We start from the raw sequence: 13,451 nt of genomic DNA, 5'->3' as shown, positions 1-13,451 counted from the left end.
AAGGGCTAATAGATATCTGTGTCTGGTCCAAGGTTATGGCTGCATCCTCATGCAGTAGGATTTTTTTTTTTTTGCCATCCTGCAGTATGACAGTAATGCAGTCTCTCAGGCCTCTTCTGCAGCACTTGCATTACAACACAGACCAAACCACTGCCTGCCCCATGCAGGTAATTTCACACTACTAAATGAACACTACTCCTGATTTTTGGCAACTGAAGTATCAGCCTTAGAAGCAGAAACAATAGTGTCTTTATTCTGGCTACATTAAAGAATGGTTTCACAGGAAGAAAAAGAAGGTACCAGTTTGCCCAGTACAAATTTTAACTGCTTTGGAAAGAAGAGAACATAAATGTCTTCAGTCCTGTATACTGCACTTATACGCATGTTGTCTTTATCACCTGGAAGTGTCAAAAACTCTTTTTGGATTATTTAACTGTCAGGGGACAAAAAGGAAAGGGTCTGTATGTACAGGGAGGGACTGAGAAACCATTTGTGGCATCACTGTTCAGTCAGTTACACCTGAGCCACAATTAGAATATTTCATGTCTAGGTAGAAAGGGGCTACTCCTGGGTTGTAGTGACAGACCTTCAGCTGTGGGGGATAGAACATGATGGGGTCTGGAAATTCTCATACTAGAAGGTTCCTTGCAATAGCTTTATATGTCTGGGCTAATACAGACACTTCTAAATCCATGTCACAAACTTGATAGTTAAAACAGAAAAGGCATTTCAGAGCACCTACACTTCCTCCCTTTGGGTCATCTAAAATGCACAACACTTCCAGAGAACTGTGGACTAGGTTAGACCAGTGGCTAAAACCAGCCATTCAACAGAGCATTCAGCTGACCAGTCCAATATTACATACTGCTGTCTGCATGTTTGTAGCTTTGCATAAGTAAATGGTGACATCTTTCAAGGTAAAAATAGAACAACCATGTCCCAACTTACCCAAAATACTGCGGCTGCTCTATTTCATGTAGCAACTTGGAGCTCTTCTGTTCCTGAGTAGCTGGATCCTCCTCTCCAGGCACTCTCAAAAATTTTAGGAATTGAAGTGGGAGATGTACACATGTTCTGAAGGGCATGGACATCTAGAATCACAATACAAGTCACCTGAGTTCTCAGGGAAACACATCCTCCTTCTTATCAGGACAATTTGCATGCCATGCAATTGATTTATTGGAGCACTTAAAAGGTAGACATTAATGCAGTGAACTTTCTGACCCTTGTATAAATAGAGTCCCGTGTAATCCAAACCACTTTGCACAGGTTGAAAAAAAGAAGAACTAGAGTTGTTTTAGCTGAGTATGACAAGAGATTATCTGTGTCACCCTGGCTACTTTTACATGTCATACTATTCCCTCTTCTATTTTCTTAAAAACAAGCTAGAGGGTAGATTTGAGGTATCAGTGGCATGAAGGAAAGCTTCTTATGACTAGGTGAGGAGGAGGAGGAAAAGCAGAAAATGTAAAAATCCCATATGCTATTGTAAAGACTAGACTTGCCTTAATGCAGCAGTCACAGCACACAACCCTGAAAGACAAAAGTCTCCAGCATTATCATTTGAGTAAAGCCCAGCAGCTACCAATATTGCTACAAAGTAGCTCAAAAAGTAGCTCATTCCAAAGTACATCTGAATCAATGACTGCGGCAGAACCACTTGATTGCAAAGGGAACAAGTTGAGAACTCCACTATTCAGTTTGTCAGCTTTCCTATTTCTGGTAGTTTAAATAATCTGAAATGTATCAACATCCATAGCTTCAAGGCTTTATCTGCAAATGCTCATTACACTTCACGCAGCGCTACCACCAGACAGTTGCTCAATTTCCAGTGATTGTTTACTTACTGCTTATAATCAATTCAGTGCTTCACAACTGCTTCAAACAGATTTAAGTGAGCCTTAATGAGCCTGAAGTTCCTCTCTCACTCTCCCATGAACAGAAAGCCTCTGACAAATAAGTGGATACAAGTAGGCTCAACTCCTTTCCCAGTCACAAGGTCTGGAGTTCTCTTTTTCAGTCCTTAACAGAAGATTCTGGTGTAGACCCTCTCTCAGAACCTGTTCAAGCCCTGGGCTGAAGTTAGAGCAAACCTTTAGAGCAAAACGAGAAGGTGATCTCAGAGAAACTAATTTAATACTGGCACAGGAAATTTGGCTATTGCTGACTTAACATTAAGACTTAAAACTGAGATACTACTTCAGAGACAAGATTTTTCCACATCATCCCCAGCTGTAGACACTTCAGCCTGGCTTGTGCAGTAAGGCAAAGCTGAAGGGCTCAGCAACCTGGTCCTATCCAGTGGTACAGCCAATGAATATTGAGAATTCTCAGCACTGTTCTTTCACTTTTTTCTCCCTCCTCATTCAGTCCTTTTGTACCAGCTCACCTGCTGCAGAGGTAGCATTTGTAAGGCCACTTAAGAAACATCTGCTTATGGCAGCTGAAACAGATCTGTGGAAAGGAAAGTTATTCATGAATGCAAATGGGAAACATCTTTGTACCAACAGTATCCACTGCCTGCCAAAAAACAAGCACATAAACAAACCTTCTAATTCTAAAGGCTTTAGATTCATGTACAGCAACAGAGGTCCAATAAAGGATAGCAAAGACACAGGAATTAAAAGCTAAAAAAGAAAAAAAAAAATCTTACTTGTAGGCGAGTGTTTTTATAATGCAGAGGTTTGGGGCAGCTGCCAGACAACAGGATTTTAAAAAAAGGCTCTTGAGCAAACAACAGATGTATTGTGCAAGAGTGTAATAGTAGCTAGTTAAGAGAAAAGGAAGAAGAGAGACATTCTTTGAGGTAGACTGCAGCAATGTCAAAGAGATTAAATCAGGGCAAACTTGAATTCAATCCTGAAGCAAAAAATGAGTCATAAGGAAGCTGATGAGTTGCTTGAACTTTATAAAAAGCACATTCATACACAGCTGGCAGTCAGAAGTGATATTATCTTGAAAAGTAGAACTTGAGAAAGCTAAAAAAACAGCAGTGAGTATGCAAGCCATTTTAGAATAGTCACAGAGCAGGTAAGTTAAAGCAGGGTCAGTAAGGCGAGAAGAAAACAAGGATTCAGTCTCAGGAGCAGATAGCTGGTGGAAGTAGCATGGCTCTGCTAGTAGAACCTTTGACTCTGTCCATACTGCTAAATAAATGAGGGCAAAAAAGAGACAAAAGCCAAGAAGCACAGACTTCCTCGCATCTGTGTTGCAAAGGGCCTGTACTCAGGACATCTGCTCTGGAGAAGTGGTTGCCACACTCCCTCTAAAGGAGACTCAGGGATAAGGCAGAAGTTGATAAATGTGAGCAAACAACAGACCTGAGCTATACAGCTCCTTCCCTGTCCCCCTCATTTCCCCCACCTTCATGTCCACTTGGCAAGGTGGTTTGAGTCAGCACCAACTCTGGTGTGAGAGCCCGAGTCAAGCGCCTTTGTTTCACTGTTTAGGAATACCAAATCCCAGCTATTTACTTTGGGATTTCAGAGCTGATCAATAGTCATGGCAGTCAGCTCTCCTTGCATGGAAATCAGACAAGAAGCAACAAGCGAAGGCTGGGCTACCTTCTAGGCAATTTATACAGCTTAAGCTAGATTAGAAGCCATCACTGCACAAATACTAAAAAATTTTTCCAGCCCAGGGCCAAACTCACATCAGCTGTTATGAACAGCATAAGCTGAGGCAGAGGGTGCCTCTGCAGTTCAGCACAGAGGGCCAAGAAACCAGCCAGCTTTTGAAAAGGCAAGGGCAGCACAAAGAGAAGGAGGAGAAACATACCTTTACTCTTGGAAAGACACTATCACCACCTCCTTGGAAGAGGCCTAGGCCTTCGAGCACCATCATTGCAAATCTGGTTTCAACCAGCTCAGCAATGGTTGGTGATGGCCACTTGGTAGGAAAGGGACAGTCCTATTGAAAGAGAGAAGTTAAACATCAGATGAAGTTGAAGAAAGCAGCTATTTGCAGAGGTCTTCTCAAAATTGGGTCCCAAAGGATCAGGAGCATTTTTGTCCAAAATCCTGCTTTGTTTGTGATGGGGAGTATCAGGTGACTCTGACAATACCAGGAGAGAAACTAGTACAGGCAAGTGAGTGGTTGCTACAGTTTTCAAGCAGATTCTTTTGAGACATTTCACCCTTTCGGAACAGGCCACAGAACAGATGCCACCCTGATCTCTCCTGGATACAAAATTCCTTTCCACAGCACAACACTCTCTTGCCCTTCTCTTTCCCAAGACCTACTGGCCGCACACAAATGGAAGCTGTAATCTCATGATCAGCCAGGAGAGACAGCTGTGCTTTAACCCCCAACACACCAGCATCCCCCATCACATTACTGAACAAAGAGGCATCAGAGGTCAGAGACTTGCCAAGGTGGGGCAAGGAGGGATGCAGAAGGAAAGAAAGAGACAAGGGCACAACACACCTTGTCAGGGCAGAACAGGGTGAGGGCATAATTCAGAGGGTTGCATGGAAGCGCATAGACCCCAGTACTTCTCCCACAACCATCATTCAGAGCCCGATAACTTCAGTTCTACATATAATATACATTTAAAAGTCACTAATGCTGTGCTATCCACATCTTGTTAACTACTTATTGCCCCTTACTGCAGCTTAAAAGATACTTGTGAGCATATCAGAATCTAGAGAAAATGAATGGACATGAAGAAAGCAGGACAGTTCCGCTCTCAATTACAGTCTGCTTGAAGAAGCCTTGATAGACACATTCAAGTAAGGTCATGGTATTTCCCTCTTCTTGTATGAGAAACAACTTTATTTCATGTCATTAAAAGGGGGAAGCCACCACAAAGACACTACAGCATCCAGTCTTCTCTTAAGATGTCTCCAAGAAGAGAACAACATACCAACTTCAGATGGGTATACCATATGTCCCAAGACAAAAACCACAGAGCATGCTTATTGCTTTCATGAGGATCAAGGTGCAAGTCATTACCAGATGTTATCAGACCAGGGTTGCTTGCTGACATGTTGGACTTACAAGATCCTTGCTTTTAAGGCCTCTCTCTAAAGATCTGGACCTTCCTCTGTAAGGAGGCAGCTGCCATTGGCCAATGCTCAGAAAAGATTTAGGCTTAATGTCTCCTGGTGTGGGTGCGCTCATGGGAGGAGTGCAATTGGCAGCAAGACCTGGATAGGAAGAGATAGTTTTAGGGTGCAGAAAACCCACTGTCAGTTTCTAAGTATTCACCCTGAGGGCTGGACACTCACAAGCACAACACTGCCTTCTGAAGGTAGCAATGCTTACATCTCTCCCCCTCCAACCCATCTGCTCAGATCACATAAAAAGCAGAAGTTACAGTAATTATGCTTGTCAGTAGGCACTGATGAGGCTTCATTAGCACCATTTAGTTTAATAAAATGAAGTGCTGCACTTTCTACTTGAATATTCAAACCACTCATTTAGCTTTTACTAAAAATTTGAAGTCAGGCCTTTGGGGACATGCAATCGTTGTTTTAAAGCTGCAGGAGCTACACAAGCTTCAGTCAACTGCAGAGAAATTATCTTCTAAGGGCACCTTTCCAGATTCTTTATTTAGTATTGGAACTCGTCCTGCGAAGTATCTTCAGGTGATTAATAAAGTATACATTGAGCCCAGCCAAAGGGTTTGGGAGCCCATCAGGCCACTGGCTGTACTCTGTCACCTGGTTTAGATGTGCAGCCAGAAGTGCACTGACCTGTGCTGATGCAGGATACTCCTGATAGCCTGGTGGAGGAAAGGCAGGTGCTGGCAGGCAGCTTGGGAGTGGTTTCCTGTAGACCAGAGGACACAATCTTCATAATCTGCATGTAAGAGACACCAAGGCCACTTCATCAGAAGTCCTGCTGCCTAACAAAACCCAGGATACCCATGACTGATCAGAAATGTTCAAGACTCAGCCAGAAGTGGAGGAGAGTGAAAAATCAGTGGGGTACATTTAGAAATTTTCTGTTTCTTCTTGGACTATATAGTTAATTCCCCCTGCACTCCACAGGTAGGAAATTCCAGCCAAGTCAGGGAAGTTTCCAATTCACCTGTTCTCTCTCTTGCCCGACTCCAATAGTGGATACAAGTACTTAAGTAGCATCTGTTCAGGAACCAGCTTGGCATAAGCATCCCCATACAATCTATGGAATACATTGGAACCATTTTCTTGGCTCCAACTCACAAATAGCAACACTGGAGAACAGTTGCTGTGAGACTGTGACTAATCCAACTCATTAATTCAACTCAAATTCAATGCTTTATCTCAACAGCATTGTTTCTACCTTGCCTAGAAAAGCAAAGAAACCAAATTTGATTCTATTAGTTTCTATATGAAAGTCCTTCTAGTTTAGCAGTAATACATCAACCACAATGTTGAACATTCCTCCAAGTAGTTCAGACTGGGCAAATAAAGCTAAGATTTTCTGCTTTTATAATTAATATCTGTTTTCTTCAGTTAGGCAACTGCATTTCATGCAGAAATACTTACAGAAAACAGATTCCTGTTTGTATGCCAGAGCATCTGTGCTAGACATGATGTGTTAGGGCTTAAGTTCTGTTCCACGGAATTTTGGAATATGTTCAGACTGAATCCCAGAACCAAGCAGTCAAGCTTTTTATGACAGAGCCAGGAGTTAAAGAACCAAAAGACTCTATTGTAGTTTACTGAAGAACAGTGCTCCCAAAATAACTCCACAGACAGACAAGTGGGAATTGACCCACCAAGTTCCTTTCTCAAAATACATCATTAAGTGTGGGGTTTCACTCCCGGATTGGGGTGACCCCAAAAGATGGAAAAGTCTCTCTTCCAACCCGTGCCTTCAAAGAAAGACTCAGTAGTCTTCTGTTGTCTGTTATCAAGGTAGTTTATTTTTGGCTATCTAAAAGATTCTTCTCCTGAACTGCTGTGGCTCAGACAAAGGCACACTGCCCTCCCAGGGGGGCTGGTGCCATCTTTTATATCATATATTATGTGTTACATGTTTATACTTTTTCCCCAATGCCTACTATCTATATTGAATGGTGACTTTCTACTCTAAACCAATCTGTGAGTGCATACATCACCAAAGACATGGAGGTTAGGAAGGAGAAAGAAAGAGGATAGGGCACACCCAAATCCCTCCATCTTAGATCTCCTGACCCCCATGTACAAAACCTGGACCCCTGCATACAAGGCTTAAAACCCCCCTGTACAGCACTCAAAAATCCTACCCTTCACTTCGTGACTACTTTTACTACAATACCTAAACTTTTGTGACTTCTTGCTCTTCCTGCAAAGTTGGTAAACTGTTCCATGGGTCAGATTCAAAGCCACAGGGGTCTCTGGCTGCATGCCAGGGTCTCAGATGCTTTTGACCTGAGTCTGGAACATCCGAGAATGTCTGCGGAACATTCTGAGTTCCGACAATTAAGTTTTCCTTCCATGAGCTCAAATACCACATGAAATCAAAATACATCAATACATCTAGCATCAAATGCCTCACTGTGAGGCAAGAGTAGGAATATTCTGGTCCATGTTGGCCAGCCACCCATGCTATTATAACTTCTGCAGGATCTAGTTTTAAGAGACCAGAGCAGACTTCAGTTCTGTAGAATCATAGAATATCCTGAGTTGGGACCCACAAAGATCACCAAAGCTCAACACCTGCTCCTGCACAGGAACACCCCAAGAGTCACACCATGTGCCTGAGAGCATTGTCCAAATGTGTCTTGAATTCTGTAGGTTTGGTGCTGTGACCACTTTGCTGGTAAGACCGTTCCAGTGCCCAACCACCCTGCAGGTGAAAAACCTTTTCCTAATAACTAACTTAAACCTCCCCTGACTCAGCTTCAGGCCATTCCCTTGGATGCTGTCACTGGTCAGAGAGAAGAGATCAGTACCTATAGGCTGCAGCCATGTCACAAACAGAAGTGTTTGAGAATGAAATGAGCTTCTGTAGAGGAAAGGACTTCAGTGAACCCAGTAGTACCAGATTTGTTCACTTCTGAGACAAGATTTTCTACACCAGGATTTGTTCCTGCCCTTCCAGGCTATGTATATGCTTGCAGCTCTAATTCCTGAAGTATGCATGTCTCTCTATAGTCCTTCCACCTAAAGCCTTACCAGAGCTCCTGCTCCCAGCTGCTGTGTTTTAGTGCTGGCAGTTTTAAACTCAGTACTGGCATCTTGGAGATGTAAGAAATTGTCGCTTGCAGAGTTCAAGGCAGTATTTGATGCCACAAGCATTTCTGCAGGGGAGAGGGAGAACAAAAAACCCATACTCACAGACTAAATGAGATAGAGCTGGAACAAGAAAATGACAAATTTTGAACACACTGTAATTTAAGATTTAGCCAAGCTTTGTCCTGGTAGCTACATAATCTTTTATTCTTAGGTGATGGTCAAAGTCCTGTAATCTCACTTAGTGGACAGACAAATGTGGACGTCCATAAAAAGAAGGGCAAGTTGAAATATGTTTTGAGTCTTAAAAAGCCACAAACAAATTTTTTAGAAATAATTATTCTCATGCCATACCACCTCTATCACACAAAATTTGTATTTCTCACCACTCCTCCCATTACAAATGCTACTGAAAAGATAAGTGGGATTTTATTTCCAAGGCCATCTATTATTTTTAGCCAATGCTGACTTCACTTGCTTGCTTGCTAGGTCACTCTATAACAGGTACCTTTGGGCCTGCTCCTCTTTTCCTGTGCTTCTGCTGCTGCTGCCCAAAGCTTTGGTGGTGGTTTTATTTCCGCCATGAGCTGTTCATGCCACCTGGGCTCCTGTGGCATACACTGTTTCAGCTTCACCTTCAACATCTGCACGCAAAGCATGACACCACAATGAGCCATTGGACAGAGCTAGGAGACCCATGGTGACAAAACAACTGCATAAGCAATGGCACTGTATTACAAGTGCTTGTCACCCAAGAGGGCACTGGGCCCTGCACATGAGACAGCCTTCAGCACTATGCATAGTGAAATACTTTAGCGACTCTCAAATTTGAAATCAAGAACTCCAGGAGCTCTTTCAAGACCAAAAAAATGTTGCAAATTAAAGAAGCAGTGGAGGAAGTAGGGAGATTGATCATCTTTCTTCTACGAAGATGTCAACTCTCCTTTTTCTAGTGCCATGTTTGGCAGGAGGATTCAAAAGTTAAGTATGGTTAAGATAACCCCCTCCCAAATACAAACCAGTAGCTAAAGTATTAGTTTTATATTGCTTCAAAATGTCCTGTTACTTCCAGAATTACCTTGTTTAGCTATCATCAGATGCAGCACCAGGTCACCTACCGGCTCTAGGTGAGGCTTGAGAGCAGCTATATCAGCTTTGGGGGCACTGTGCTTTTGCTTGATGGTCACCTGAAAGAGCAGAAGTGATGCTTAAGAAATAGCTCTTTCTCTGCTCCTTATATACTCTGCCATTCAGTAGCACAGTGAATGATACAAGTCAGGATTTGGGAACAGGGGAGATGGGGAAGGCACTAGAAAACAAAACAAAACAAGCCCAAACCAAACAAAAATACCCCCAAAACAACAAAAAAAACCCACCTTAAAAAAACCCAAACAAAACCATAAAGACCAAACAAACACCCCCCACCTCCCCCCAACCACGCAAAACAACCAACCAACCCCCCAAAACAAAACACGGAGTTGGAAAGTGTGGACTAATGACGTTTCCTTACATGGGGTTTTGGTAGGGAAAAATTTGCCCGCGGCAAACCAGAGGCAATCTGAAGTACTGCTCAGCATTTACAGGCTTCTACAAGGAGCATAAAGCCTTCTACCCCCAACTGCTCTGAGAAGCAGCTAGAAAACACTGCACTCACATATTAATGTCAGGAGTGATCCCACCAAGCACCACGGTCACATCGTATTCATCAGTAAGAGCTCAGCTCCAGGGAGGAGAGCAATTGAACGGGTTAACAAGACTGTAACAGGAACTGTAGCAGCAGGCAGCTGTATGCCTAAACCAGAGTCCCAGAAACTGGCTTACAGCCCGACATAAACTAGGAACAATAGCAAGATAGAATTGCAGGGCAGATATTCATGTGAAGCATCAAGCCCTGTGCTTGCTGCATTAGGGAGAACTAACAAAAAAGTCAATTGCACCTGCATGTCTTTAGCTGCCTTGTTCACTTATTCGTATTTTGAGGCTATGCCGTTTTCTTTCACTTGTGTGTACAACTTCAGAACACGTGGGAGTGCAGGTAGAACAACATTACAGCTCTCCACAGTAGCTGTGCTTTCATTCATTTGCAAATTAGACCACTGTTCGCTAGAGAAGCTTTAAAATAGCTTTGCAGATGGAGAAATCCTCCTTTAAGAGCCTTCACAAAGACCTGAGCAGTAGCACTCTGCTTTCTTTCAGCATTTCTGACTATTACTCTTCAAACATACTTGAGCTTCTTGTGAACCAAAGAAAAAGTTACTAAAAAGAAAAAAAAAAAAGAAAATCAAGACCCAGATCATCCTGTCACCTTGAGTTACAGTTCTGTACTACACAGTGCACTGACATATAGTTCATTGCAAGGAATATAAGCTACTTATGATTCACTGTCTCCTTACCAATACTATTTATTTACATATTCATCAAGATACCATTTGCAAACACATGACATAGCATTACCTGGAGGCTGGAGCCTCGATCAAGGCAAGCAAGAGCTGGGATTTTCTAGAGGTGCATGGTTTAGCTGGAGTTTTTAAACCTGCTACACTCTAGCAGCACCAACAAAGAGGAAAAAAAGCTGATGTCTAGTGCAGTATGCAAAGTTTTCCCTTTTTGTAATACCGCTCTTTATTACAAGAAGAGTTGTGTCTCATCGTCTGCCAAGACGTCTGTTTGCAAAGCACACCAATGCCACAAGGCCTTGTGCCAATGTTTTAGATCTGCTCATCATTCCCAGCTCAAGCTGCAGCAAGCAAAGAGCATCACAAGCCTTTAGAGACACCCCAGATGTTTTTGTATCTGGTTATTGTCACCCACCAAGTGGTGAAGGTGGAAGTCTCTGCCCCTCGCTGTGAGGGGCTCAACATTTTTTACCCTGACTAAATTCCTGCAGTAGCTGAGTGCACTGCCCAGAGGCCTCTGCCTTAGTTTTCTGCTCAGCCTATCTCAGAAGTGCATCTGCACTTGCATACATGCCATGGCATCTGGGAAGGCAAAGCAACAAATAAAAAATTCCAGGTGCAGCTCTAAAGGAGCCTGGAGGGACAAAAGTGTCCAAGGTGGAAAGCACAAGGAAGCAAGAGTGTGTTCCATGAAACTGTTGTGTGCAGGGCTGAATAACATCTGCAGGGAAGCAAGCAGTTGACCCTGGAGGGAGAAGAGGTTTACTGTTCCGATTCATGAAACTGTGGCTACTCCTGACTTAAAAAGTTACTAGAAATTAAGTACTTGGGTGGACAAACAGGGTGATCGAATGTTGAACTGCAGCTGAGAGGGAGCCCCAGATGCTTCTGGACTTCAATGTACCTTTGAAAAAGACACACCTTTGGAGAAGAGGTCTCAACACATACTGCTCAGAAATGAAGTAGAGTGGATGTTGCCAAAGCTGTCTGGAGACTCTAGTCACTCACCTTCCGCAGGGTGTACCTCTTGTGCTGAATGTCATCCAAAAGCAGCTCATAGGGAGAGCGAATACGTTCCTTTGGAGACACACAACGCTGTGACCGCTCAGGAGCCTTGCGCAGCTTCACACCTGCCTGCAGCTCACAGATGACACTGGGCTGCAGGAATGCCTTGGAGAAACCAGCAAGAGCCAAGTCAGTAGCTGGCTAGAACTCACAGAACATCATCCCTTCCCTCCATGTAACAGGACGTACTTAGCAGCTGAAGTCATTCAGAAATACAGAATTGTGTCCTTAACATGCCCTTCTACTCACTTCCAGATCAGGGAGCAGTACCAAAGCAGAGAATTGCTTTTATTTGCAGAAGTTAATTTACAACAAGGAAACTTCTAGCTGGCTCACCAGGCTCATTCCCAAAATTTGTCATTAACTTTATGGATGTACTTCAGCAAAATACATATTTAGCTGCCAGGTAAATAAATAGACCCATTTTCTTTCTGCAAGTTCTCCAGGTGCCAGAGTGTTTTCATATTACTGGTTCCTAGGAAATACTGGGAATGAAATCCCAAATCTTACCATTAAAATCCTCCCAATTTTCAGAAAGCCAAGGGCTGAAGCGTCCAGAAACAAAAGAGGAAGGCAAGTAGGCAAGGGATCTCATACTTAACGTCAGCATAGCTTAGCAGTCTCAGCCTAGAGACACAAGCTGAAAACCCTGACATCTGCTCATCCTGTTTCTGTACTAGTATCTGAGGATGTTCAGGCATGCAGTATAACCCAACAAAAGCTAAAGACAGGAAAGAAAAGTAATCAATTCAATAGCACGTTTAGACAACGTTGTAAAGGGAGTGCTAAATCAATAGCTTATCTGGATCCCAGTGGCAAACTGAGTAAGAACAAATCATTGTATTATTAACAGTGAAAGGGAAGCAAAACATTTTAGAAAACTGCATCAGAACAAAGTATCTGACTTAGGCTCCTCTCAGTTTTCTACTTACAGCACGAAGCATCTTCTCTCTACTTATCCCTTCAGGTATCTTGGTATAATTACAGAAGTCTTACGCAAGTTCTGACTGATGGCTGCCCTCAAGAAGACAGATATTTTTGTTGGATTGTTTTAGCCTGGATTTGATAGTCATACCTCAACTCCAGAAAACTAGAACTCTCAAATTATGACCAAACACCTACTACCAAATGTAGCCGTATCTCCTAGGCTACATTTAATACTGTGTGGGAGAACATACAAAAGTGTCTGAGCAAACTCATCAGCACTAGAGACTTTTGAAATAGTTTACCCCAAGACATTTGCACTTTATAGAGTTATATTTCACATGATGACTGAACTTGACTGAGAGACATGACCTGGCTCAGACAGACTTCCATACTGTAATACTGCCACATTAGTTTGGGGACAAGAATTGCCTTCAACTGACCATTTCAGAGCAACTTACACACCCAAAACACTTTTCAGATGTTGGTGACATCATTAGCACTCATGCTTTTGTCTCCCTACTGAATGGATCACTGCAATTACTCTATTTTTGCCATCCGATGTATTGTCAAAAGCCACCTAAACTTTCCACAACCTATGAAGTACAACATAAAATGCTAAAACACTAAAAACCCATTACCTTGAGTTCAAACAGGTGACTGCTAAGACAGCTGTGTTTCTAACAGGTCTCACTGCTTAGATTTCAAGGTAAACATCAACTTGGGATGTGTAAGCTGTGCTGAAGCTGTACAACACTGCATGCTGTCAGGCTGTGGTCTGCATTTCAGATCTGTTTTTTATCAGTCAGCATGAAAAAGTGTGGTCCATAGAGCACATTACCTGCTTAGCACCACTCAAGACATCAGCTCTAACCTGTGGGACCCCACAGAAGCTGGCATCCTGGAAGAGATTGTCAGAGCA

General features: G+C 42.9%; 1 protein-coding gene across 3 annotated transcripts in view; it reads right to left on the bottom strand.

Moving 5' to 3' along the window:
* The window catches only part of LOC119702863 (protein spire homolog 1-like), a 39,832-nt gene that overhangs the window by 21,588 nt on the left and 4,793 nt on the right, over positions 1-13,451 (bottom strand). For 2 of the 3 annotated variants that reach the window (XM_038141515.1, XM_038141504.1), the window contains exons 6-15: positions 11,549-11,710; positions 9,263-9,331; positions 8,653-8,788; positions 8,088-8,212; positions 5,697-5,802; positions 4,999-5,147; positions 3,778-3,909; positions 2,390-2,454; positions 1,506-1,533; positions 949-1,091 (exon numbers count right to left, since the gene is read on the bottom strand). In XM_038141515.1, coding sequence (XP_037997443.1) covers positions 949-1,091; positions 1,506-1,533; positions 2,390-2,454; positions 3,778-3,909; positions 4,999-5,147; positions 5,697-5,802; positions 8,088-8,212; positions 8,653-8,788; positions 9,263-9,331; positions 11,549-11,710 — 1,115 coding nt within the window. Of the gene's footprint in view, positions 1-948; positions 1,534-2,389; positions 2,455-3,777; positions 3,910-4,998; positions 5,148-5,696; positions 5,803-8,087; positions 8,213-8,652; positions 8,789-9,262; positions 9,332-11,548; positions 11,711-13,451 lie in introns of those variants that run through there. The other variant, XM_038141522.1, reaches the window with a different exon arrangement.

Source organism: Motacilla alba, chromosome 1 (genome assembly GCF_015832195.1).
Source record: "Motacilla alba alba isolate MOTALB_02 chromosome 1, Motacilla_alba_V1.0_pri, whole genome shotgun sequence".
In the NCBI taxonomy this organism is placed as follows: Eukaryota; Metazoa; Chordata; class Aves; order Passeriformes; family Motacillidae; genus Motacilla; species Motacilla alba.
Note: the sequence above shows the minus strand (reverse complement) of the source record. Positions and strands in the feature narration are given on the sequence as shown.